Source organism: Papaver somniferum, chromosome 2 (genome assembly GCF_003573695.1).
Source record: "Papaver somniferum cultivar HN1 chromosome 2, ASM357369v1, whole genome shotgun sequence".
NCBI classification, from domain to species: domain Eukaryota; kingdom Viridiplantae; phylum Streptophyta; class Magnoliopsida; order Ranunculales; family Papaveraceae; genus Papaver; species Papaver somniferum.
The window spans coordinates 169,719,422-169,746,480 of NC_039359.1; the positions used below are offsets into that span (position 1 = coordinate 169,719,422).

At 36.6% G+C, this 27,059-nt stretch overlaps 3 protein-coding genes across 4 annotated transcripts; all 3 read left to right on the forward strand.

Annotated features, from left to right (window-relative positions):
• Positions 1–586: 586 nt before the first annotated feature.
• On the forward strand, positions 587–2,958 carry LOC113354248 (pentatricopeptide repeat-containing protein At3g14330-like). Its single transcript, XM_026597647.1, has one exon. It carries the CDS (start codon positions 638–640, stop codon positions 2,081–2,083), a length of 1,446 nt encoding a protein of 481 aa, XP_026453432.1. The 5' UTR covers positions 587–637; the 3' UTR covers positions 2,084–2,958.
• A 15,405-nt stretch (positions 2,959–18,363) lies between these two features.
• Positions 18,364–20,614, forward strand: LOC113349760 (transcription initiation factor TFIID subunit 14b-like). Of its 2 annotated transcripts, XM_026593787.1 has the most exons (6): positions 18,364–18,595; positions 18,774–18,862; positions 18,989–19,210; positions 19,301–19,491; positions 19,592–19,716; positions 20,287–20,614. In XM_026593787.1, exons 1-6 carry the CDS (start codon positions 18,476–18,478, stop codon positions 20,371–20,373), a joined length of 834 nt encoding a protein of 277 aa, XP_026449572.1. In that variant the 5' UTR covers positions 18,364–18,475; the 3' UTR covers positions 20,374–20,614. The 2 variants fall into 2 exon arrangements, with proteins under 2 accessions (XP_026449572.1, XP_026449574.1); XM_026593789.1 differs by lacking the exon at positions 18,774–18,862 and having other exon boundaries at positions 18,380–18,595.
• A 3,684-nt stretch (positions 20,615–24,298) lies between these two features.
• On the forward strand, positions 24,299–25,095 carry LOC113354250 (auxin-responsive protein SAUR50-like). The gene has a single exon (XM_026597648.1). The coding sequence runs from the start codon at positions 24,377–24,379 to the stop codon at positions 24,698–24,700; it is 324 nt and encodes a 107-aa protein (XP_026453433.1). The 5' UTR covers positions 24,299–24,376; the 3' UTR covers positions 24,701–25,095.
• Positions 25,096–27,059: the final 1,964 nt, after the last annotated feature.

The window sequence follows — 27,059 nt, forward strand, 5'->3', positions numbered from 1 at the left end:
CGTATTTTGTCGTGCCTGAATTAAGACGTGTTGTGTTGTGCCTTGTTCTAGGGCGTGTTGTGTCGTGATGTGTTGTGCCTGACACATTATTTTATATTTTTCAAAGTAAATATTTTCAACATATTTAGATATTGTGTGTGTTGTTATTATTCGACGTAATAAAGACAGAATGTCAAAAAAACTGATTAGAATAAACAATCTTTTGTGAAGTATACAAAAAAAAATGTGTCATATTATACCGTATTGTATCGTGTTTTATATATGTTATGACGTGCTTTGTTAACGTAATGTGTCGTGCCTTATCACGTGCTTATCCGTGCCATACGTTGTGATGTGCCACTGTGCCGATTAGCCTGGCTCAGCACAAAGCTAACATGTGGAGCCGTGTTGGGCTAACTCACATGCAGGAATAGACTGTGCTCGAGCTGGCGTTTTCAGAACACAATATCAGAATTAGCCAATTAGGGATAATCTGAACAAGTTCTGTGGAGTTCCAACAACGTGGCTCATACTTAAGCAGCCTATGCTGCAACTACAATGTGTGGTTTAATACCCCCTCCTTGTATTTCTCAGCTCATTCCGAGTGAGAACTCTGCCCCGAAGAATTGGAAAGAACTCTAGCTCATAATCTCCTTTGATGTCCACTCAAAAATCAAACGAACGAGTACTTTCCATGTACTGCAATTCAAACGCGCCAAATTTGCTCACACGGCTTTTGCACTACTGTTTCCACACCAAAAATCTCAAAACTACTAAAATTCTCCATTCTCAGTTAGTCATCTCAGGCTTGCTATTTACTTCCCCAAACCTTTACAACAACCTCATCTTAACCTATGCTCCACACCTAGATAACAACCTCCAAACCCTAACAAATCTTCTTAATTCCATTAAGTCCACGAATCCTATACCCTTTAATTCAATTATATCCAATCTCTCTCAGCATGGTTTCCCTTTTTTCTCAATTTTAACAACTTCGTTTATGCAAGCCAAAAATGTTCCTTTTGATAATTACACTCTCTGCAGTTCTTTAACTGCTTCATCTTCAATCAGGACATTAAATATAGGCAAGCAGTTACACACCCATGTCGTGAAGTCGGGTTGGATATCAAATGTGTACGTTGGCAGTTCTCTGGTTGATTTCTACGTGAAAGTGTCCATCATCAATGATGCGGTAAATGCGTTTGATGAAATTCCTGTTAAGAATATTGTGTGTGTTAACGCCCTTCTTTCAGGTTTAACTGATGCTAAAATGTGGGTTCAAGGTCTAGATTTGGTTCAGAAGTTATACGCGTTAGGACTTGATTATGATCTGTTCACACTGTCGGCGATACTACGTGTTTGTGCAGGATTATCTGCAATTGAATTGGGTAAACAAGTGCATGCCCGTTTAATCCGTAAAAATGTTGATATCAAATATGATGTGTTTTTACAGAGTTCATTGATTGAGATGTATGGGAAATGTGGCCTTGTAGAGAAAGCTAAGAATGTTTTTGATTTAACGGAAACTGCTAGAGGCGGAGAAAGAAACAGAGATGTTGTTGTTTGGACTTCAATGTTAAGCTGTTATGGTAGAAACGGTCAGTTCAAAGATGTTATCCGAGTGTATGAACTAATGGTAGCAAATGAGGTAACACCAGATGCAGTTGTCTTTGTTGCAGTCATATCAGCTTGTAGACACACTGGAAATGTGAGTCTTGGGTTAAAGTATTTTGAGTCTATGGTTCATGATTTTGGACTACAGCCAGATTATGAACATTATGGTTGTTTAGTTGATTTGCTTTGTAAAGCTGGTGAATTGGAGAAGGCATGGAAATTGATGAGTGCGAGTAACAGTAGGGCTAGTATTTCAGTATGGGGAGCTTTACTTAGTGCTTGTGTTGACTATGGTAATGTTGAAATGGGAAAACTGGCTGCTAACAAGGCACTTGAATTGGATTCAAAGAACGTAGGCATCTATGTTTTGTTGTCAAATTTGTATGCTAATGTTGGTATGTGGAACGAGATTGAGGAATTGAGAGATTTAATGAAGGAAAAAGGTTTGAAGAAAGATGTTGGGTGTAGCTGGGTTGATGTCATTAGTTAGACTTGACATGCTATACAGTCAATATATGAAAATTTCAAGCTGTACTCTCAATAAGAGTTGCTTGGTAATGTTTCATGTGCTGGTGCTCCTGTTATCAGTATCATCTGGAAGACCAGGTATCCTGCATGTTTGAGGTTAATGTTCCAAGGAAGGGCATGGTGTTTAAAACAATTATGTTTGTTCACAAAAGGATGCTGAGAGAAGAAGCAGGTCTTATGTACCACAACGTAACAGAAATTTTGGGTCATGATTTGGAGCCAGTAGTCACAGGTTACAAAAGATTGCATATGGAACCTATCTTAGACCACGAAATCAAGTTGAACCGTGATGGCTCATCAAGGAGCAGGAATCATATACAAAGACTACACTTTGACATCATTGGTTGCCTTGGTGTGGGTAATGGGCATTGGCATTAACTTTGCAGATGAAGTTGGTGCCATCATTTTAGGTTTAGAATACGCAGTTTTAATGGTTGGCTCGACATTTAAGTTAAGTCTGGCTCTCTGGTTGAAGTTACAATTCTAAAGGATTAAGTCAAACTCCTTGGAGTTTCAAGAGAAATCCGAGTAATCTAAATGGGAACAACTTAATTCTCACTTGACTTGCAGAGAAGTTAACTTTGATGCTGACTGCATAGCTAACAGAAGCAATTCGTAGGAGAAAGGTGAAAAGAGAAGCTTTAACCCTTGACGATCGAATTTCCCCTCAGGAAGCTACCATGGTCCATGGATATTATAATTTATTGATCTTTCCTTTCCTATTATTTTACCTTTAGCTTTGAGGTCTCTTTGTTAATCAGTCTTGCTTTTCTTTTGTATTCTCTCATTCTCTGCCCAGCAAAATAGTAAGGTTAAGTTAGTCTGAACTACTGTACTTCCAAGAACAACAATATCTTTTTTCTTATAAACTGTCTTATAACCCCCAACACATGCAAAAAGAAGGGTGGCGGTTCCAAAATAAGACACCCTTATGGGACTAGCAGACCTCATTTTGTATAATCAGGAAGGACTACTGGTTACATCTAAATAAATGGTACATATGATATGGCGTCCGAATGCCATTTTGGGCAAGAAATTCAAACCGCTGCCGGTAGGTCATTCTCTCATCGTCCATTCCAATGCCATGGCAATGTTGATGCACGCGCACACGGTTTCATGTTAACGACCATGGCAGTGCTGAACCCACAAAACTTGGTTCACTGCTCTTCACACGTGTATACTTATATCCTGGTTTGCTTAAAACAGAGATGCCCTTCAAAAGTAGACAGTGATTCAAAAGGTTCCACCTATTTGTCACCCACAATTTCCCTATTTGCCACCTACATTAATTGCCACCCACATTTATCCTATCTGCCGCCCATGTATTTCTTCAGATATCCTAAATGCTACCTATGTTGACTTTATGTTTACAAACATCGTCAAAACCACCCAACAACTAAACAAATAAACACAAAATTTGTCAAAAAGACCAAAATCAACAATTCCTTGGTGAAACATACTTGTACATTTTGGTACTGTTTATATGGACATGAATCAAAAAAATACTGTGCAATTATCCATTTTGGATATTCTACCAAGGATTTTGTTTATTCATTAACTGGAACAGTCCATTATGCCCTTGTCTTCTTTAAATGTTGCGGAAACCTTCGATCCAAATAAGAACATGCTTTTTTATTCAGAAAATGGGTAGTGGTGTGGTGTTGGTGTTCGCCTGTAAACTCAGTTTTGAGATGCAGATCTGAAGAATTCAGTCTTCAATTTCTTGTTTCAATCGTCCTTCGATTTAGTATTATACTTTTCTCCAACCTCTGTGCAAATCGGTAAGTTTGATTTTTAGTATTTTGAACAAATTTCGATACACAGTTTGATTCTAGCAATATTTAAACTAGATACTTGAGATTAAAGTGGTGTATTTGAGAGTTTGAGAAGAATCAGGAGTTGGGTTTTGTTCGAACTGAAATGATAGCAAGAGAACATGAGCTAAAATCATTTGAAATCTAATATTGTTGCCATTGAAATTGGAGACGAACAGAAGAGATTCAGTAAGGTTTTAAAGTTCAATTATAATAAGGAACTTTGGGTTGAGCTTGATTTTGAAGATGACAGCAACACAGATGAGTTTGGAAAGACTTCTAATGTTGAAACAATAAAGCGGTGTATGTTTGTTGCCGTAAGTATGATTGAATGACGTAGATGGATAACTGCTTTTATGTTTTAATAGAATTAGGAGCTATGAGTTTGTTGTGGATTTGACTTGCAGGGACTTAGGGCAGAAGAAATAACTACAAAAGAAGAGGAACATAAGGACCATAGCCTATATCTCTCACCCATTCGATAGAATTCCACATGGAGGAGATTTAATCTATTGTTTGGAGTGAAAAGTATGGTATTGTGGTCCCTGGATTACAAACACCAGTATATTTGATGTTTGGTTCATTTTGACGATTGGTTTTTTAATTGTAGATTTTCTTCGATTTTTATGATAAAACTTGAAATCTAGATGAAACTAGTTGGTTTTTCAATGGATTAAACCTGGATGAAGCCAGTTTCATCCTGAATACTGTGAATACAACATATTTTTGGCTAGGATGAAACTGGTTTCATCTTATATATTCGACAAAAAATAGATCCATCTTGTATATTCTCACAAAATCATTTTTTGGCTAAAATGAAACCAGTTTCATCCTCCATATTCTGAAGAAAAAAGCAGATTTTGGTTAGGAAGAAACTGGTTTCATCTTGTATATTCTGACAACATTCTATAAATTTATCTTCAGATTGAAGTATATGCAAATTTAAGAAATTTTTTACATATAACTGACCTGCAATCAACGTATATATTCACAGGCTAACACTGATTCATAAATTCTTGGAAAGTTAGAATTTTACAAACAAAAACCTTAAATTTAAACTACATGATTGACATTTTTATGGTGTATTTTCATGCCTAGGAGCTTTGGTACATTCGATCTTGCCCATATTTTATTCTTTGTCGCATTAATAATTTCCAAAATTCAATCTTCCTTATTTTATCCACTTGTTTTCTTGTGATTTTCAATGAACCCGTTAACTCAACCATTTGTCTCAATTTTCATTCCTTTACCCAACCACGTTCACAACATGCCCATTTTTGGTTCTTGCTTCACTGTCAGTAACATCCAAAACTCATCGTTCTTGCTTCCGCGCTCTTACTGCTTTTGCTTCCTACAATAATTCAGATCGATTCAGATTTATCCACTTCTAGAGAATAATGAAACTCAACCAAACATAAAACAGGATGAATCCAGTTTCATCTATGCTTAAACTTGTATAAAACCAATTTCAACACAACTGATAACAGGGTGATACAAGTTGCATCCATGTTATACATGGGCGAGAACAATTTCAACCAAATCTAATACAGGATGAATCCAGTTTCATCTATGATTAAACTTGTATAAAAACAATTTCAACACAATTTATAACAAGATGATACAAGTTGCATCCATGTTATAAATGGGCGAGAAAAATTTCAACTAATCTAAAAAAGGATGAATCTAAAAGAATTTCCACCAAATCTAATACAAGATGAATCCAGTTTCATTTATGCTTAAACTTGTATAAAAACAATTCCAACAAAATTTATAACATGATGATACAAGTTGCGTCTATGTTATACATGGGAGGAAACAATTTCAACAAATCGAAAACATGATGAAACTGGTTTCATCCCCGTTTCAGTAGTCCTAAGCATTCACTTATTTTCTAAACTAGGATCAAATGCACCAGCAATGTCATTTAACAACACAGGCACCAACATATGATACCTTACATAACTAGCAACATCAACTAACTAATTTCAACCCAGGTTCAATAATAAAATTATCAACTAATTATGTCAAATTAAAATCACCAGCAACTGCAAATACATTATTCAGGCCAATTTGTACTAAAACAAAGGACGAAACCAGTTTCATCCTCAACAATTATAAAAATTTAGCAATTCAATGATAAGAATAATTATACACATTTAAAACAAGATGAAACCAATTTCATTATGGTATAAAACTGAATGAAATCATGTTCAAACTACTGATCAAAATAAACATAAAAAACTTTTCTAAAACAATTGCAAATTCACCTTCATAATCTAATCTAAAAAATATGTACACAAGTGGATTATTTTTTAACTAAAATACAACCAATTTGAACTCAAGATAATCAAAAGTGCAATTAGGATTTCCAAACTAACCAATTTGACCATGTCCTTCATTTCTAAACCTGTGAAATTGATTTAGCACAAAACCCTAACTTTTAACATATGAATTTGAGAAATTCATTGTCGATGGTGGTGGTTCCGTTGATGATGCTGGAGAAAGATGATGTTTTTGATGGTGGTGGTGTTATCGGCGATGGTGGCGATGATTGTAGTTATTGTTGATGGGGGTGGTGGTTGTGATTATAATAGATGATGTAGGTGTTGGTGATTGTAGTTTGATAGTGTTTGATGATGAAGAGACGGTGGAGAAACCCATTTCTTTTGGAGATGGTAGAGAGAAGGTGACGAATGTTGTTGAGTTGGTGGAGAACAATTGAAGAACGCTGTGGAGAGAGGGAGATAGATATTTTCTAAGTTGTTTCCTTTTGAGAAGATAGAATTAGGATAATTCAGTCTGTTTCAAATAAAAATATCTCCCGTTCATTTGACCCAGACGAAAAGTTTACTCGTCCATCTGATTCGGAAAAATTACTCTTTTGATCAAATGACTCATTTTCTGAAAAATGAAAAACCTAAGTTACGAATCAAAAACCTAAGTTGCGAATTAAGATTTCCTTTCTCCATCCCCTCTCCCTCTCCAACCCTCTTCGACTTGTTCTTAAAAAAGAACAGATGAATTAATCGGCTGCCATGGATATTTAATTCAATGTATTTTTACTGGATTGTTTATTCAATTGGCACATTCTAGTTTTAGCTGTCAAGAGTCTTTTTTCAATTGAAACGCAACCTCGATGTTTTTGGTTGAATTAAAATATCGAAAAAGATAAGATTATTATATATTAGAATCACGTATAATCAATTCATATAAATACATAGTGATCATATATACCGAATTGATTACATATCATTAGTTGCACATATATAAATGAACGGGACTGTATGTTTCAATCGATGATTTCGTTTCGTAGAAAAGGAGATTTTAATTTTAGTAGTCGAGTTTTGGTCGACTGGTGGGATGGAGAAATGGACTTTTGTAGTGTTAACATCTTTTAATGGTTTTTTTTTAGTGAATACATACATAGATTAATGGAGAGAAGATTTTTGTAGGTGGCAAATAAGAAAATAGAATTGAAAAGTAGAATTATTTTCAAAATTCTAACGGGCGGCAAGTAGGAAAAAAGTGGGTATCAAATAGGTAAAACCGTTCAACAAAAAAAAATTCACTTGATGAAAGTTTAAATTAACCTCGCGTTTTTAGGGGCCACTCAAAAGGATTTAGGGGCCAACAATAAAACAAAAAAGGTCACCCAAAGGGAAAATGTAGTCATCCCTTATCTCGCGTAATTCGTAATGGCAAAATTACCCTTATATATTCGGAGGATATGATAACATTTTTATCCTCCGATTTCAATCGGAAGACAAAAATTTACCCAGACTTCCGATTGTAGTCGGTGCAGTATTAGAATGATTTTTGTTTCATTTTTTCCATTTCTTTTTCATTTTTGAGTTGTTAGAGTTATAGAGAAGAAGGTGAAGGAAAAAAGGGAAAACCCATTTTATTACTACAAAAATGGATGGATATGAAGAAGAAGGTGAGAATCATGGCGAAGACGATTTGGGGTATATGTTGAATGATCCAAACTTTTGTGGAGAGGAAAACCTAGACGACCCTTTCATGGAAGAAAATGGAGAATCGCCTGATATTGAAGCTAACGATGCATGTAAAACACAGGTATTGTGTTAAGAGACTCAAATACTCGATTTGCATGCGTTTGTGTGCTTTTGTAAACAAGAAAAACGATTATTGCATGCATTGAATGCCATGAACTACCCAGATTCGGTAGATAATTTCTCGAATAAACTTACGAATATAACACACTGAGTACCAAATATGTATATTCGGTAGTTCCAAGATAGTAGTTTTCTGCCGAATATGAGAAAAAAAACCCAAACTGGTTTTCCAAAAAAATCTACATTCGGTAGTTATGTAGAGTTATTTACCTCCGAATGGCCCCAAAAACGAATTCCTCAAAAAAATTCAAAACTCAGTATTCTTATCCTTTACAATCGGTAATAGTTTAACATTATTTGACTGCCGAATATAACAGTGGCCTCAAAATAAAATTTCCGAAAACTTGAAAATCAGATGTTTATCGATTAAAGTTATCTCTCGGTTATTTATATTCGGCTATTTTACTATATATTTTAGCTTCCGATTATATCATTTTTTGCACTCAGTAAACTATGTACATTCATTTGCATAAATCGGGTGTTTTGGGTAACCGATAGGATTCCGAATATAGTATATTCGGCAGTTTGACTTATTTAATAACCTCCGATTATTGTATAATAATTTGATGCTTTCATATGCAGGTCGTTGAAGAGTTTGTTGATGATTTCTATTTGAGGCCCGACACTTCCCTATACTATGCAAACGATTTGGTATACTCATTACTACTTTTCTTTTTTTTTCAAAATTTATATGTTAAATGGTTATGCTTATTAGATTTGTTTTGTTTTATGCACGTTTAGACATTTGGAAGTAAGAAGGAGGCAAAGGAATGGCTTATGAACAAGGCAAAAGATAACATGTGCGTGGTAGTTCAAAATAATCATGTTAGTGACACTCGATTTGAAATGATTTGTGAGCGAGGTGGGACGCAAAAGAGTCACGAGGAAAAGAATAGTAAGTACGTACGGAAGACGAATAGGAAATACCGAAGCAATACCAAGAAGATAGGATGCCCATTTAAGATTGTCTTCTATAAGCCCGATGGTATTAAAGGTAAAGAGTATAAAATGTATAAAGTTGATAAGGGTTGACACAACCATGATGATCCGTTGGATTTAATTGGACATGTAATGGTTGCCAAGTTAAAACCACATCAAATGCAGACGGTGAGGTCTATGCGGATCCAAAAAGCGAGTGCGATCTTAAGTAAAATAAAGGCGGACGACCCCGACAACTTGTCTTCTTTGTCTACAATTAATTCGGCCCTAGCTACGATCAAAAGGACTGAATGGGATGGTAGAACGGTTATGCAACAATCGGAGTGGTTAGCGGAGTTACACGGCTACACCTTGAGAAGGGAAGAAAAGGATGGTATAGTGGTTCGTATTTTCTTGGCACATCCCGAAATGATCCAATTGGCTCAATGCTTTCATCAAATTTTGTTGATAGATGCTACTTATAAGACAAACAAGTATAACATGCCGTTGTTGAACATTGCTTGCCATACTTCGGAAAAAACACGTTTACGATTGCATGGGGTTTAATGGATCATGAGAACAATGTGAGTTTCATTTGGATGTTGGAGACGTTGAGGTCCATTTATAACGGTGATAATTTTCCAAGGGTTATTGTAACGGATAACGATCAAGCCTTAATGCATGCAATAGCGGTAGTGTTTCCGGAAGCCCAAAACTTGCAATGTACGTGGCACATTCAATGCAATCTCAAAACCAATTGCCATCATCATTTCCAAGCTAAAAGACCAAGGAAGGGTACCAAGAGGTCAAAGGAAGAGGATGAGCGCATTAGTAAATTAACCGTGGAAGAACGTAAGGAAGAGGATAGGTTATTTGAAGAAAAGTGGAAGGAGGATGGAATTATTTGGAAAATGTTCATGAAAGCATGGGACAAAATCGTTTGGTCGATGACCGAGGAAATTTACGAATGTAACTTGAAGAAATTTGAGGATGAATACGGCACGGACTACCCAAAACCGGTTGAGTATGTAAAAACAATGGTTAACGATTAAGGAGAGGTTTGTGTTTGCATGGACATATGAATATCGTAACTTCAAGAACGAGGCGACAAGCATTGCGGAGGGGTCTCATGGTCGACTAAAGAAAATACTAATTGGTAGTCAAAATGGAGTTGTGTCGATCCAAGAAGCAATCCATGAATTCACCAATCGTGATCTCGTAAAGATTAGGAAATGTATGCAATTTAGTGTACACCAATTCCCGATGGAACATATTAAGTAAAAATTGCTTCTAAGGGGAGTTGTTCATAAAGTTTCAAGATAAGCAATAAATCGCATGATGAAACAATTGAAGTTATATAAAACTTATGATAACGAGAATACGGTTTGTGTTTGCAAGGATATGATAGGTATTGGACTCCCGTGTCGTCATAAGTTGGGTAGGTATGTTGAAGTGATTGACATCAATGATATTCATCCATTTTGGAAGCAATTAAATTTCACTCCGAACACCCCGGTAGTTGATGGTCCGTCTTTCTTTGAGTCGGAATTGTGTGCACGAATAGCCGAGCCTTACGCTACATCAAATGGCACCAAAAAGCAAATATTGATGCATAATTTGGAGGAAGCCCTTCACCCTTGTTTAAGGGAGGTTGATGAACCTATTAATCAAAAAAACACCGGTAAGCCGAACATCGAAGTGTCGAGGACCATCCAAAGAAAAGAGTTGAAGGAGTATTTGTCTAATAAAAGAATATTGTCTAGGCACGAGCGTTCGGAAGCGTAATTTGAAGATGAGCCGGAACCTAAGAAAAGTGGTCGTCCAAGAAATGATCAAAGTGGACCAACCACCCGACAAGTAAGGCCAAAGATCTCTACAGAGCCTTCTCAAGTAAGTCAACCCAATGTTGTCGAAGAAGTTGTTGAGCAAATGAACGCCTCGCAACAAACCCAACCAATGAAAATTCTTACTATAAAAGAGGACAAAGGTACTCTTCGTTTCCCTAGAGATCTTAATGGAAGACCAAATCGATCCACATATACAATATACAAAGAGTATTTGGAACAACTCCCTCCACTTATCATTCCATTTGTTTTGTCGACTGACGAGGTTGATGGGGATGGAAATTGTGGGTTTCACGTTGCTACGGAACAAATGGGTTACTTTAGAGAGACGGATATCGAAGATGTCACCCAATGCCAATATTTAAGAAATAAGATGGCGGTACAACTAGTGAAGGACAAGGGTTTTTGTATGGAGATGATGAGGCGAGGAGATAGATACGACAAAGAACAAGAGTTCAAAGACTTAGTTGCGCGTGTGAAGTGCCGAAAGGGATTGAAGACAATCGGATCCAAGTATTGGATGACAATGCCTAAATTTGGATATCTCCTAGCGGACGTTTTGAATTGCGTGGTACATTTCTTTGTTCCTCCTATGTATGGACTTAGCATGACGTTTGCACCCACAAGAACGGCTTGCGACGAGTCGGTTAAAGATAGAATAATCGTAATGGCATTTGTGAATGAAATGCATTTTATCGGTTTAGAGTAAAGAAAGATTGTCCGTTACCTCCGTTGAGTAAGTGGCACGATTACTTCCCGATGAACCATTGCAAGGATTGGGTGAAACAATATGAGTCCAACATGGTTGATTGGGATGCGTTATGGACAACAACTTTCCGCTGAGTTACTCGAATTGATCCCCTCGGATGATGACGATGTTTGATCGTTTTTTTTTCGAACATGTAATTTGTACAAGTTTTTTGGAATTTTTTTTGTGAAGGTATATGATTTAATCGGTCGCAATATTATAATCGGTTGGTAATGATACACGTTTTGATTCCGAATGTAGGAATCGGGCTCTTTGATACACGTTTTGATTCCGAATATTATAATCGGTTGGTAATGATACACGTTTTGATTCTGAATATTATAATTGGTAGAACTCTTAAATATCTATCTACCGATTTGGTGGGTATTTTGAGCCACGGCTATAATTTTTTTTGAAACTATGTAATCGGAACAATAGTATTATAACACTTCAATCCGATTAATCATATTCGGGAATTCCATATTTTATCAAACCGCCGATTAATATTAAAAATTTGAATTTACAGCACTCAAACATCACATGTTATTCTTTTTTCCCAGTCTGAGATGCAACAATCAACGTGGCTTCGAAATGTAGAAACGACTCTCCTCTCCACTTGGAATAAGCATCTTGTGCCGCAAACCTGTCTTCTATGTGCCTAGCAAGATTACGGTTGTACTCGGTGCACAATTTTATAACATGGTGCACCCTTGAAGAAACATGGGATGGTTCATAATTGTGGCGTGGCTTCTTGTACTTACCAACAAAAGGACCCAATGAAACGTTAATCCAAAATATACGATCGTCCTGCTGTTCTTTGGGTAGATCTTTCACAATGTAATAATTTTTTATCCATTCGGTCTCTTCCTCAACTTGTTTTAATCTTTCTCTATGATGGAATTTTTCTTCACCTCGCTTCTTAGCCTTTATTTCCTATTCCTCCTCCTTCGTTGCCACTAACGATGGTTTAATTTTTTTGGGTTGTTTGTTCCTTTTTTGTATTTCTTCTTCCATTGCTGCAATTGATGTAGTTGTTCGCTTGCATCTTCGAAGTATGTTGTCGATTGATGATGGACTTGCCATTGAAAAGGTTTTTCATTCTGATTTTTTTACTCAATAATAACTGAGAGGGGTTACCCTCCTTATATAGATTAGAGTTCCAACGGCTCTAATTTTTGAAAATATGGCCGTTGAGGTTTCTGAAAATATGGCCGTTGAGGTTTCGTATCAATGATGCACCACAATCGGTTGCTAACGATACACGTATTCCCTCCGAACAAGACGTTCGATAGCGAACTTAAATTTTTATCTACCGATTAAGTTGGTATTTCTAAAAATGACTATATTATTCGGAGGATAATTTTTTTTGTAAAGTCCCGAATGTACGATGGCCCAAAAATCAGAATTTGGGAAAAACTGATACTTTTCAAATTTTGAACTTGAAATAATCGGAAGTTAACTTAGTTACCCGAACTTCCGAATATGGGTTGTCTAACCTTCTATATTGGCCCTTGGAACCACCTAGAGCCATGGGATGGTTTGTTTTGAACTTGTAATATTCGGAGGATAATTTTTTTTTGTAAAGTTTCGAATGTACGATGGCCCAAAAATCAGAATTTGGGAAAAACTGATACTTTTCAAATTTTGAACTTGAAATAATCGGAAGTTAACTTAGTTACCCGAACTTCCGAATATGGGTTGTATAACCTTCTATATTGGCCCTTGGAACCACCCAGATCCATGGGATGGTTTGTTTTGAACTTGTAATATTCGGAGGATAATTTTTTTTGTAAATTTCCGAATGTACGATGGCCCAAAAATCAGAATTTTGGAAAAACTGATACTTTTCAAATTTTGAACTTGAAATAATCGGAAGTTAACTTAGTAACCCGAACTTCCGAATATGGGTTGTCTAACCTTCTATATTGGCCCTTGGAACCACCTAGAGCCATGGGATGGTTTGTTTTGAACTTGTAATATTCGGAGGATAATTTTTTTTTGTAAAGTTCCGAATGTACGATGGCCCAAAAATCAGAATTTGGGAAAAACTGATACTTTTCAAATTTTGAACTTGAAATAATCGGAAGTTAACTTAGTTACCCGAACTTCCGAATATGGGTTGTCTAACCTTCTATATTGGCCCTTGGAACCACCTAGAGCCATGGCATGGTTTGTTTTGAACTTGTAATATTCGGAGGATAATTTTTTTTTGTAAAGTCCTGAATGTACGATGGCCCAAAAATCAGAATTTGGGAAAAACTGATACTTTTCAAAATAATCGGAAGTTAACTTAGTTACCAAAACTTCCGAATATGGGTTGTCTAACAACACAAATCATTGTCATTTGAACTTGTCTAACTTAATTACCCAAACTTCCGAATGTACAACACAAATCATTGTCATTTATCTGCTCTTCTTTACTTTACGACCGTGATTACCTCCCAGTCCTGCACGACCACGGGTTTGAGCACCTTCAGTTGGAGCACCTTCAGTTGGAGCACCTTCAGCGCTCGATGAAGCTCGAGTTCTTTTACCCGTCTTTGATACTGCCACCTTGGGCGGATGCCTCTTCGTGACTTTCTCCCCAAACTGGGCAGCATAATCTTCGTTATCCATATTATCAACTAGATCTCTAGCCTCTTTGATCTTCTCTGCTTGCATGGGATCTCCGCTCTTCAGGCATGCAGTTAACATTTTGGAAACACGCTTGAACCTATTCACCTGTTTTTTATACGTAATGACATAACATCAAACGGTAATTACCTAAGATTTATAGGAATAATATAAAATGAAAAAAAATATAAGAACACGCACCAGTCTATCATAACCAGCTGGTTTGTCTTTGATGATACAATTATAACTTGAACCCGCCGCAGTAGTGTTGGATTTGATTTCACGGATAACCAAAGGATGTGATACCTTGTTATACCAACTCATATAGTCTGGAGAATTTTTATCACCTCGGGTGGTTCGTCTACCAGTGTCGATAATGAAGTCATTCCTCTTATCCCAGTTATCAAGAACAGTAGGTGGGCCTGTGTGAACAATCGTGAGATTATCACCACTAGAAGAGCACAACTCCAACTCCAATTTGTAGTAATCCCCCATTTTCTATACAGGTTGATGTTGTATATACCCGTGTTGTCGCATCACCCTAGAGGGGTTATACATCACATATCCTGTGGGGTGCCACAATGGTCCAAAATAAAGGGACAAGTCCGACCGAACATTTATATGCCCACTGGCTCGATCTTCTTTGTATGGATCAAAGCATACGTCTGAGGCCTTCAATTGGTCCAAAATCTCCCTCATGCGAATCAACTGCTGCTCTTTTGTCCTAGAACGGTTGTCTTCAAATATATACTTTGTTCCTCTAGGAGTACCTTTGCACCACCCCGGGTTCTCTCCGTCCAACTTCAGGATAGGGAAGTGGTCATAGATCCATGCCTATACATAAGAAACCAAGTTTTAGTAAATAGATTGTATATATTCGGTAGTAATTTCCAAACATTATTTCCGATTATACATAATCGGAAATAAAACTGAGTACCTATCCACCGAATACCAAACATTCGGAAATAGATATGGATCATTTCCTAACGAATATGCGTCATTTGGAGTTCAGTAACCTATAGTTTTTCTGGCCTGTATATTCAGTAGTAATATCAAAAGAATATTTCCGATTATATATAATCGGAAATAAAACTAAGTAGCTAGCCACTGAATAACCATTATTCGGAAAAAGAGATGGGTCATTTCCTACCGAATATGCGTCATTTGGAGTTCAGTAACCTATAGTTTTTCTGGCCTGTATATTCGGTTCTAATATCAAATAATATTTCCGATTATATATAATCGGAAAACAAATTAAGTACCTAGCCACCGAATAACCAACATTCGGAAAAATAGATGGATCATTTCCTACCGAATATGCATCATTTGGAGTTCAGTAACCTATAATTTTTCTGGCCTGTATATTCGGTTCTAATATCAAATGAATATTTCCGATTATATATAATCGGAAAACAAATTAAGTACCTAGCCACCGAATAACCAACATTCGGAAAAAGAGATGGATCATTTCCTACCGAATATGCGTCATTTGGAGTTATGAATATGCATCATATGTATTGTCTACCGAATAACTATAAAGTGAGTTATAGAGTTAAAGAAAAAACCTGCAATAGAGCCACGTTCCCGACAACTTGGCAGGTTCCTAGCCTCGAAGCCTTTCTCAACTCTTCCATCAAGAATGTTAGGCATGTCGTGCCCCAAGAATAGTCACCGACTTCATGGAGAGGATCCAAAAGTTGTATAAGGTTGGCGTCGATCCGGTTGCCAGAAGTATTGGGGAATATGACACATCCCAATACACAAAGGAGATATGCGGTGGCAACGTGGTTCACTTGCTCATCAGTTAACGTTCCATTCTTTTCATTCTCCAAGGTGTCTCGGAACATATTCATCAAAGCTGTAATGTTGATCTGTCTTGTTCTGTAACTTGCATGCCTCCTAAACTCTGCTGTTGTTGTCTCTTCATCCCAACCTAAGCACTTTTTAGTTAGAGCATAAAGTTGTGCCCAACTTAACTGCTTTGTGTAGTTAAACTTCACAGCTGTGCCTTGTTCGGGAAGGTTAAGAATCTGCACAACATCATCCGGAGTAATCGTCATCTCCTCAAACGGCATATGGAAAGTATCGGTCTCAGGATACATTCTCTCCACGAACGCCGATATGGCCACACGATCATGTTCCAACAATGAATTCTCAGTGGCATTAGCTAACCCCGAGTTGACAACAATTGACTTGAACCTTTCACATTCACCGGATAAAGGCCACACACGCATTTTTGTTGGTGCGGCGTTAGGTTTGAGTAGACGGACCGCATCTTGATGATCCTATTAAAGTACATAAAAAAATCCTTAATACAAATATTACGATATAACACATAGACAATACCTTAATAAAAAATAATAATTTTATTACCTCGGTTTCGTATATTTCTCTGGCCCATGAGTCTTTGTATCCAAATAACAATTTTTCTCCATCCGCCGGTAGCCCAAGGATTGTGCCTGCTGGAATACCCTTCTTCTTCAAGTGCTGAGGGACAAGATGTGATGCTTTCTTAGCAATATCCTTCTTTACACCATCTTTTCCTTTTTTGGCTTTTTGGGTACCACTTGGTTGTTCTTCTTCTTCTACTCTTGCCACTGGATCAACTGGTTCAATTTCATGGTGGGGTGTAACTTATGGAGCAGTTGGTTCTGCACTTTGTTGAGCGGCTTGTTAAACACTTGGTTGCACCCCTTGTTCACTGCCTTGTTGTTCTACACTTTGTTCAGCACTTGGTTGCACTCCTTGTTGACTGCTTTGTTCTTGTAAGCTTTGTTGAGCACTTGAATTATCTTTGTCACTCCTTTCCCTCCTAGCACTAGCTGTCACTTTCTTCCTCCTTTCTCGACTTTGTCTAAACAACAAAGAAAGGAACAATATTTACAAACTATACAATCGGAAGACAAAGTATGGAAATATAACCCGAATGTACACATTCGGACGTAAAAAGAAACATACTGTTCCGGAATACAAAACAATCGAAAGCTAACTAAACATATTTACAACCGAATATGCATCAATTGGAGTTCAGAAGCTCTAAATTTTTCATCCTACACAATCAGAAGCAAAAGTACAAAACTATAACCCGAATAAACAAATTCGGAAGTAAGAAGACACATATTTTTCCCGAATGAAAAACAATCGGAATATAACTAAACATGCTTACAACCGAATATTCATCAACTGGAGTTCAGAAACTCTAAAATTTTATCCTACACAATCGGAAGTATAAAACATTATATTGTCTTCCGAATAAATACTGGCCCCAAAATGGGATTTTTTCTATATCAGAAATTTTGAGATTTTATATATATATATATATATATTCGGTAGTGAGTGTACTTCTGAATACTGTGTGTCTACTTAAATATATTCGGGAGCCAAAAAATTCATTAAACTACCGATTATTACCAGTTTGTATCCAGGAAGATATGGCCAACAGTATTCGGCCGATAACCATCAAATATTTCTCCCGAATACTGTCGATGTTCTTGAGAAATGAAGAACACGACTACATTCGGAAGTAAATAAGCATAAATATCGCCCGAATCTGGATAAATAACCAAAAACCCTAGAAACTTTTTTTCTCGATTCGTCGAATTAAAGCGAAATAAACCCCAAAAATGATAGATTCTTACCTAATTGGGGCCATTTGAAGTTGACGAAGTGTTTGACTATCGGAATCGCCACCACCGACTACATCGACGGGTACTTCTTCTTCGCGTTCTTCGCGTTCTTCTTCATTTGCAGCAAGAATTTCTTTATTTCTTGCTAAAATCCCAATCTTTGGATCGATACCCCGAGCAACGTTTTTGGTTCTAGGTATGTGGGTTTCATTTCCCTTATCCATTGTTTTATAAACGAATCGACGATGTTTTGATTTTACGATTCGCGGCGATGTTTCGGTTGAACACAAGAACGAGGGAAATTTTTTTTTTCTTCCACAATTGGAAGATAATATGAAACTGGAAGAAGAAGAGTTGAAATGAGTAGAATTTTTTTTGATTTGGTTTTTATACAGTTTTACCAGAAGGGCATTTATGTAACTTCAATATCATATAGGGTACCCCTTAACTAGAATCTTTGGCTGGGTATAAATTAATGGCCCCTAAATCCTTTCGGGTGGCCCCTAAAAACGCTAATTAAATTAAGCCTTAGAAACAACAGAATAAACCGTCGCAAAACCCTAATCCCCGAAAACCTTACTCGTTTTCTTCAATTTCGTAGAGGAATACCTAGATTTTTTTATTTTGATTTGTTTTGGAACTCGAACAATCCGAAATGCCACATAACTTGGCTGGAAGAAAACAGGGCGGAGGAGATCAATCTGATGGGAGCGGATCCGCCCCAAAAACTCATCGCCCAAAATCTGGTAAAACCTCTGAAGAGAACGACAAAAAGGTAGACATTTTATCATTTCTTTTTCGATCCACCACAACTTGTTTGCTTCAATTAACATATTAGTGCCAACCCTAGTCCATAATTTCAAACCACAAACTGAAATTAAAAGAAAAACACCCAATTTCGTCTAGTTTGGTAGTTATCAAGTTATTTTGTTTGGTTTTTGTTGTTGTTGTAGAGCTTGAACAAGAAACTCAAAGATGTCGAAATTAGTGTTCCTATAGTTTATGGAACTATCGCATTCTGGCTTGGTAAAAAGGCCACTGAGTGAGTATAAGATGGTTACTTACTGAAACTGCTTCATTCTTTTTGCAATTGTCTTACTTGGAACTTTTATATGGGTTTGTGGTTATTTTTTCGAAATGTTTTCTCATTTGATATTGCTTCAATTAGGTATCATTCTCACAAATGGACCGTCTATGTCAGAAGTGCAACAAATGAGGATCTTGGGGCTGTGATAAAGCGTGTTGTTTTCCAATTGCATGCAAGTTTCAATAACCCAACTAGGATTGTGGATTTACCGCCATTTGAGCTATCAGAATCTGGTTGGGGTGAATTTGAAATTGCCATTTCTATATTCTTTCATGCTGATGTCTCTGATAAGCAATTGGACTTGTGAGTAATTCATTTCTTTGTTATGTTGTGTTGTATTGAATGTTAGGGACTATTCTGTTGATGTGTGGATGGTTGTTTTCCGATTTTCAGACTTCACCATTTGAGGTTATACCCTGAGGATGATTCTTCAGCTCCACAGTCAACCAAAAAACCTGTTGTTATAGAGTCTTATGATGAGATTGTTTTCTGTGAACCTTCAGAGGCTTTCTTTTCTCGTGTCCAGAATCATCCTGCTGTTTCTGTGCCTAGACTACCAGCTAGTTTTAACTTCCCTCCTTCTGGTTTGTTTAATCCCTTAACCTTATGGCTGTTTTCTGACGGTGGAAAGCAAAACTTACTAAATAGGTATGAGACGTGAAACGTTCTATTGAATCTATGTAGGACTGCTGATTGAAAATGTGCATGAAAGGAAAAGAGGTGATACGAAGGACCACCCGTTAAGTCAGTGGTTCTTGAACTTTTCAGAGGCTGATGAATTATTAAAACTTGCTGCGGCCCGTCAACAGGTTAGAAATATATGGATACATTTGAGTTCATCGTCATAGTGATGAATGGCTATTACTATTTTTATGAGGAAGGATCCATTTACACTTTAATTCTCACACTTTGGGACCCTATTTTGTGAATAAAAACCAAATGGCAGTAAATTTGAAGCTAAGATTTTTGGGACATGTTCCTCTTGCAAAGCTCTATATGCCTACCTAAAATGAGCGCATTCCGAAATATATAACACCATCATCTACTGATCTTAATTTCAGTGGTTAAAAATTTGTTGATTTTCGACGGCTCATTTTCAAAGTAGTAGATGGTGATGTTATACATTTCGGAATACACTCATTTTTGGTGAGAACATAGAGCTTTGTAAGAGGAGCATCTCCCTAAAATATTGACTTCAAATTTGTAGTGGTTTGGTTTTTATCCACAAAAACGACGTCCAATGTGTGAGATAGTGTGAGAATAAAAGTGTGAGGCGATCCTCCCTCTTTTTAGATACAGTAGCTACAGCTAATATGTATGTAACGAGATTGCTTTTTGTTGTTGTTAATGTCTGTGAATCTCTATGTTTGCTTCCATAGGTACAAGCTCATATTGGTAAGCTCAGAAGGCAGTTAAGTCTGATGGATGGGCAACCGCAACACTCAAAACCCTCACCTGGTCAGTGAATATGTACTTAAGCTCACTAAAATATAGGTGGTTTCCCTTCCAGATTGGTTTGTAGAGATGCTAAAGTGCCAAGTTGTTTGAATTAGTGATAATGTTGATCCTAACACAAGGAATTATGAAATCTTCGTTTCCGCGTATGTCCTTCAATTGTATCAAAAGACAGATAGAAAAACTGGATTTATCAGTTAATTTAGAACTCAAGAAGAAGTAAGATAGAATTTGAATCTGTTTATATAACAACTACCTTACTTGAAATTGGACGTTATGCATGAGAGTATATGCCTACCTAACTATAAAAGTTAAATCATAAAAGTGAGTACAGTACGTACTCGGGAATACTTGCGTCTGCAGAACAGTGGCAGCTGTTGTGCCGTTCTGATGCACAAAACTCAAGGTGGCTGTGGAGGAGATTATGTATTAGTGGCTACATTCTCAAATCTGACCAATCAGGTTTAATTTATCTGTTGTTGTGCCGTTCTGAAACAACCCAGTCCCTTTTAGACCCTTTCTCGACCTGAATCATTTGCTCAATGTTTACTTACTGCAACATTGTAAGGCTATGATCTGTGAGGCTGCACCTATTAAGAAATTATTCTTAGAACCTTTTCATGGTTCTGTGATTAAGGAGATATAGTTTATTTGGTGTTGCTTTTTAGTGGACATTGCTTAGGTATTGGTCATAAGATCGGTATAAAGCTGTGCAGGACAATGTAGGTAGGATGTTTATGCAACTTTTTAGTGCCAAAAAATGTAGGTAGGACCATTTCGCATCAACTTGATTTTAGGGATTGCAGATAACTAGTGATGATGTAGATGTCCATTGTCCTCCTGATGGTGTGTTTACCTGTCACATCATCTCTTATACACATTTTTCCTGCATTTATCAGATTAGTTTCATCTTAAGCAATCTTGAAGCTCCTCACAGTCCTCAGCGATTGTTAGGGTTGTTTTTGCTGTTCAATCTAATATAAGGAAACTTCGTTTGAGCTTTTTGCTAAGACCTCTAGTGGGCTGGACTTTCCTTGATGTTTCCTGTAGTTGTTTTAATGCTGCAGATACATGAAATGTACCTGGTAATTTCATTGTCTTTCCTTGATGTTTCCTTTAGTTGTTTTAATGCTGCAGATACATGAAATGTACCTGGTAATTTCATTGTCATGTTAGCATTAACTGATGGTGGTCTACATCCTGTTGAGGTAATTTCATTGATCCTATTTTTGTGGTGTTACAGTTGGTGCAACTCCTCATCTTTCATTAGATACTCTTGGTTACTCTTTATCAGGGTTGGGTTTACATCAATACTATATTTTCCTTGATATTTCCTTGTATCGTTGTCGCCATTTCTAGTCATCAGAAAACTTGGCTCCACAGCCTATTTTCGTACTAGTGATTCAACTACAACATCTTTCGGTGTCACTTGGTTTCTCTACCGTTAATTTAATCTTAATTAATAATTTTGTGTTCTTGTTTATTCATGGTCATTAGTTGCTCATCTCTATAATTAGGTATAAAGTCGGTCTTTTTCTTATAGAGGGAAAGAGATAAACCAGTTTTGGTAATGGAAAACGGTTGTTAAGAAAAAAGAGTTTACAAAGCAAAAAGGGGATTAGAGCGATTAGGTTGGTGACTGGGTAAAGACAGGAAGTGGTAGCCGTTTCAAGCAGTTGAGATGACTTCACTCTCAGGTACTTGCTATGTTATCTTGGGAGGCAAGAGTAACATGGCCTTCATGTGGTGTAACTAAAAGGCTATTGTCACCTTCAATCCTAGAGAGAGAGAGACACAGAGAGAAAGAGAGGGAGGTGGTTAGCCAAGTAAAATGATAGCTGGTCGGTGCAACTACTGATGGAGTCTGTTTTTATCTTGAAACGCATCAACCAATCTCCTTCACAGAACATGGCCTGCAGCTTATAAGGCAAAAGTACGACTGACTATGGTCCTGCAAGCCTGAAACACTGAACCAGTCTCTCTAAACATGCTTCCAAAAATATTTACCAAGTTAAACCAATCCAATGGAAAAGCTTTACTTTCCCGAATTATGTATGTTGTCGTCTTGTTTAGTCTTGTGACTCCTGATTCAAATCCTTTGTAATGCAAGAAGAATCAGCTGCAGTGTTGCACTCCGTTGTTGGTTGGTCCCACGGAAATTCCTTAACTCCCTCTAAACACAATACAGTTGTTATATATATAACATGTACGGTTGTTGGTGCAGAGAGAGAAGAGAAGGGACATATAGAAGTAGACAAGAGTTAATAATACTAGACTGTAGTAGGGTTTAGTTGATAGTTGTCGTTGCTTTTGTGGGCCTTGTGTAGAACATGGGTAATAAATTTCTACGCATCATAGCCAGGCATGTAAGTAAGTATGCACTGTGCAATGAGAAGAAACTGGTATGAGTTATATCTCCATCCCAACAACTCCTTCCTCTTTTTAGTGGTGTTGGTGGTTTTGTCATTCATTGAGGACCACCTTCAGACTCCCTCTTTCATGTTTTTAGTGAGAGAAGATAAGTCATCCTTTTTAGCAAGAAACAGGATATACGTAGAGAAAGTAAGGCCAGAGTAAGTTATAGCAAGTCAATTAACCCTCCTGCTTTACTTTGCTATATAAAAAATAATAAATCTCATTTCAATCTTGATCAATCCATAAAAAAAAAAAAAAAATCTTTGCTTGATGGGTGGAGATCAGTATCTAAATGATATCCAACTCTTACTTGCTGCTGTTTTACTTTTTGTTTATAAATTGGGTAACCCCACTCCCCCTTGCACTTCGTGGTTTGCTCAGAAATTACGTCCGTTTTCTTTAGAGATGTAACCTCAATTCGTACTAACCCAAGTTGGATGATATGATATCCCATGATCCATAGAATAAGGATTGAGCATTATAAAACTACAACATTTTGATTATTCGTTTTTTTTTTTTCTAAATGATTCCAAGGCAGGTACTGCAGTACATATATACTGTATATAAGGTATAAAAACCCCAAGTCCTAACAACCTCCCAGAAATCAAGATGAATGAAATCTTAAGTCCCCGAATACGTGTAAGTTTTTAAATACTATTTAGGTTTTCTTGTGACTCCATTAAACGACAAAGATATTGAAGACCGGACTGGACTGAACTATGGCGTTTGATTTGATTTAGAGTCAAAAGTCAAGATATTGCAAATTGATTACTGCAAAAGTATAACTAATGTTGCCGTGGTTCAAGTTGTATGGAACCCTTCTCTCCATAACGGACACCTGGTTCATAAAGGACTTTATATCCTTTGGATTCATACTGATGATACTCCAAAGAAGGAATCAATGGTTGGGATGTGGGAAGGTCTAGGGGGATCACTGAATGTTCAATAATCATAACAGTGTATACCCTTCATGTTATGATAATTTTTTTCTTGTCATGTAAAGAATCACAAGACCAACAGAAAATTGATTGAAAAATTAGACCCACAGGCACAGGCAGCTAGCAGAGTACACTTCACAGTACAGTATTTGTGTTCCTTAAACACGATGAGAGAGGCAGTAAAAAATGCTTATAAAATTCAGAATATAGTTGGACCAAGTTCCTCAAAAAGGAAAGCATCGCTCAACTAAACAGCCAATAGGAATTGAACAATAACAATCATGGGTCATGTTGCAACTTGGCAAAAGAAATTAAGACCTTTTGAATGACTTTTAAAATCCTACCCGAACCCTAAAACAGAGAGACCATGTTGTCCTAAAGAGGAGAAGCAACAAGTATACATTTGAACTCCACGGGGTTTGGTTCCAGCATGTCCTTTGTACCCACACAGACCCCAATAAACCCGTGGTCTGTCCTTTGCTCCCACACCCCACATGACTGACTTGGTCTCTCACTAGCTCACTCTCACTCTCTATATACTCCTTGTCTATATAAACAGACCGCATTCCAACCATTTCATCCCCCCCACTCCATCAACATCTTCAAACTATCTCTTCTTCGTCTTAAGCTTTCTTTGCGCATCTTGATCTTTGTTTGCTCAATGGCTTTAGGAAAAACCCAGAAATTCCCACAGAGAGCAGTTTTGTCAAAGATACTGAAGAGATGTTCAAGTTTAGGTAAAAAACAAGGGTATAATAACGATGAAGAACAAGGTTTACCAGTTGATGTACCTAAAGGTCACTTTGCTGTTTACGTTGGTGAGAAAAGAAGTAGATTTATTGTTCCTATTTCATTCTTGACTCATCCTGAGTTTCAAATCTTACTTCAAAGAGCTGAGGAAGAATTTGGTTTTGATCATAATATGGGTCTCACTATTCCATGTGAAGAAGTTATCTTTCGTTCTTTAACATCAATGCTCTGCTGAAAAAATGAAGGTTTTTTTTTTGGGGTTTAAGATGAGGATCAAGATATGATGAAGCTGCTTACTTTGCTTCTCACTCTAGTTTCTAATTACTTATTTTTCCTTTTTTGTGTGTTTCCTGGGTTGTTCTCTGTTTACAAAAAGACTAAACCCTAGAACATCATAACCATTTTTATATGGTCTTTTTTAGTATATAAATTAGTTTAGAGTTAGACAGATATTTTCCTTACTGGTGGTGCTTTTTTGGGTACCCTGTAAGAGACTACTACTACTACTACTAATTTTGTGCTTTCGTTTTGCACAATATTCTTGTATGAGACTTATTGTCCTACTGATGTTCGATGATGATTATATATATTTATGAAATATGATCAGGAAATGGATTAGTTATCTTTTACTTCTTCCTTTTTTCAGTTCATTCTTCACATCTCTTACCTTCTTCTTATAATAACAAGGTACAGAGAGCATATGAAGAGCAAGAAAAGGAAAGAAAAAAAAAAACTGTGAGAAATAGTGAAGTAACAGTAAACCTATAAACTGTGAGAAAAGAAAACAACCAACAAACAACAACCCTAGTAGCAGTTGGAATACCTGTCTGATGAAGAAATGATGCAGCAAACTGACTATGTTTGTTGTCTAAGAATTATATTCATTCTCCAAACTCCTAGATTTTGATTCCTTCTCAACGGTTGTTTGTTGAGATACTAAAAATCAACCAACTACTTGCAAACCAAAATCAACGGTTTTGATTCCTTCTCAATCAATCTTGTTACTGCTCAACTGGCTATCCAGTGGGGTCACAAGAAAAAGTTGATATCTTGAAAATCTTCGGGCTGACGATGTTTATGGGACCTACAAGCATGTGCTACACTCTGTGTAGTGAAATGTCATATATTGGGAGTACTATATTATGTTGAACCCGACATACATGATCAAAAGTCCTTTAACGTACAATGTGGTCCCCTAAAGAGTACGTGAAGTGATTGTTGTTAGTAAATGCGGTACTATTGATATAGACCGTTGATGTTTATTTCTGTGGTCCATTGATAAACGGTTAGGATGTAATAAAGTCGTACGGTAGATGTACTGATGAAAGGTACGTGGTTGAACAACTTGGGTTCAATCACATTGGGAAATGATTGCACGTCCCGCATGTACCTCTCACGTTCTTTTTTCACAAAATTAATTAAAATGGCCAAAATCAACAATTCATGAGTGAAATGGACGGTTAGATTTTAATACTGTTTAAATTGACAAAAATGTAAAAATAGGAAGGATATAACCAGTTTCATCGTGACCATTTTCAAATATTTTTTCTTATTTTTAATTTAGACAGGATATATCCAGTTTCATCCTTGCTATTTTTTAAATTTAAGCTAAGATGAAACTGGTTTCATCCTTACTACTTTTTTTTTGCCATTTCACCCAAACTATTTTTTACTCGTCCATTTGAACCGTGATTTAAAAATATTTGGACAAATGACCCATTTTCCGTTCTTTTTTATACTCTCCTTTTTTATTACTTTTCAATTTTATGAAAAATCCTAATTTCTTTAATTTGTAATGTCATTTTGACTCTAATTATATAAATAAATAATAGCATAATGGTCATAAAATCTATTTTGATGATTTTTTTGGCTCTTAACCCATGCCAAGAGACCAGCTTTGAGCTTTGGATAAAACTTTTGCAGGACCATAATGGGTTACATAGTCCACCCACAAAAGTAATTTTCAAAAGGTAAGTAAATTTAAAATTGTTTAAACATCCATTAAAAAGAAATAGTACTGTTTTGTGTTGTGTTGTCTTTAGTACCAGGATGGTGGGATTAATCTTTTTTTATTACATGCTAAATTTGGTGGGAGTCTGGGAGCTTGTTTGTTTGAACTAGTTCAGTAATAAGTTAATCACTTCTAAACGGAGAGTCAAAGCGTGCAGTAAACGAACCAAGCTTAGATAGTAAATTCTACGCACAAAGAGAGTTGCTACCGCTAACTAGGCTAGGGCCGTCTTAAGGGGCAGGCGAGGTAGGCGGCCTCCTAGGGCCCCAAATAGTTGGGGCCCAAAAAAGTTTGGTAATTAGTACAGTTATAAGTGTTATTAAATGATTTTGTCATAGTTGCTTATATAACAGATGTTTGTGACAATTATAATTGTTGAAACTGTTTTATAACAGCTTTAAGTATCATTAAGTGTCCGTTAGTTGTTGATTTTGGTATATTTTATGCAAAACTAAAAGTTTACAACCCAAAATATAACCTAAAAAGCTAGGAAAAAAAATCGACGATCTTCGATCGCCAATCTAAATCCAAATTATCATATATAAACTTATCTCGGAAACTAAAATTTTATTTTAATTTTTGA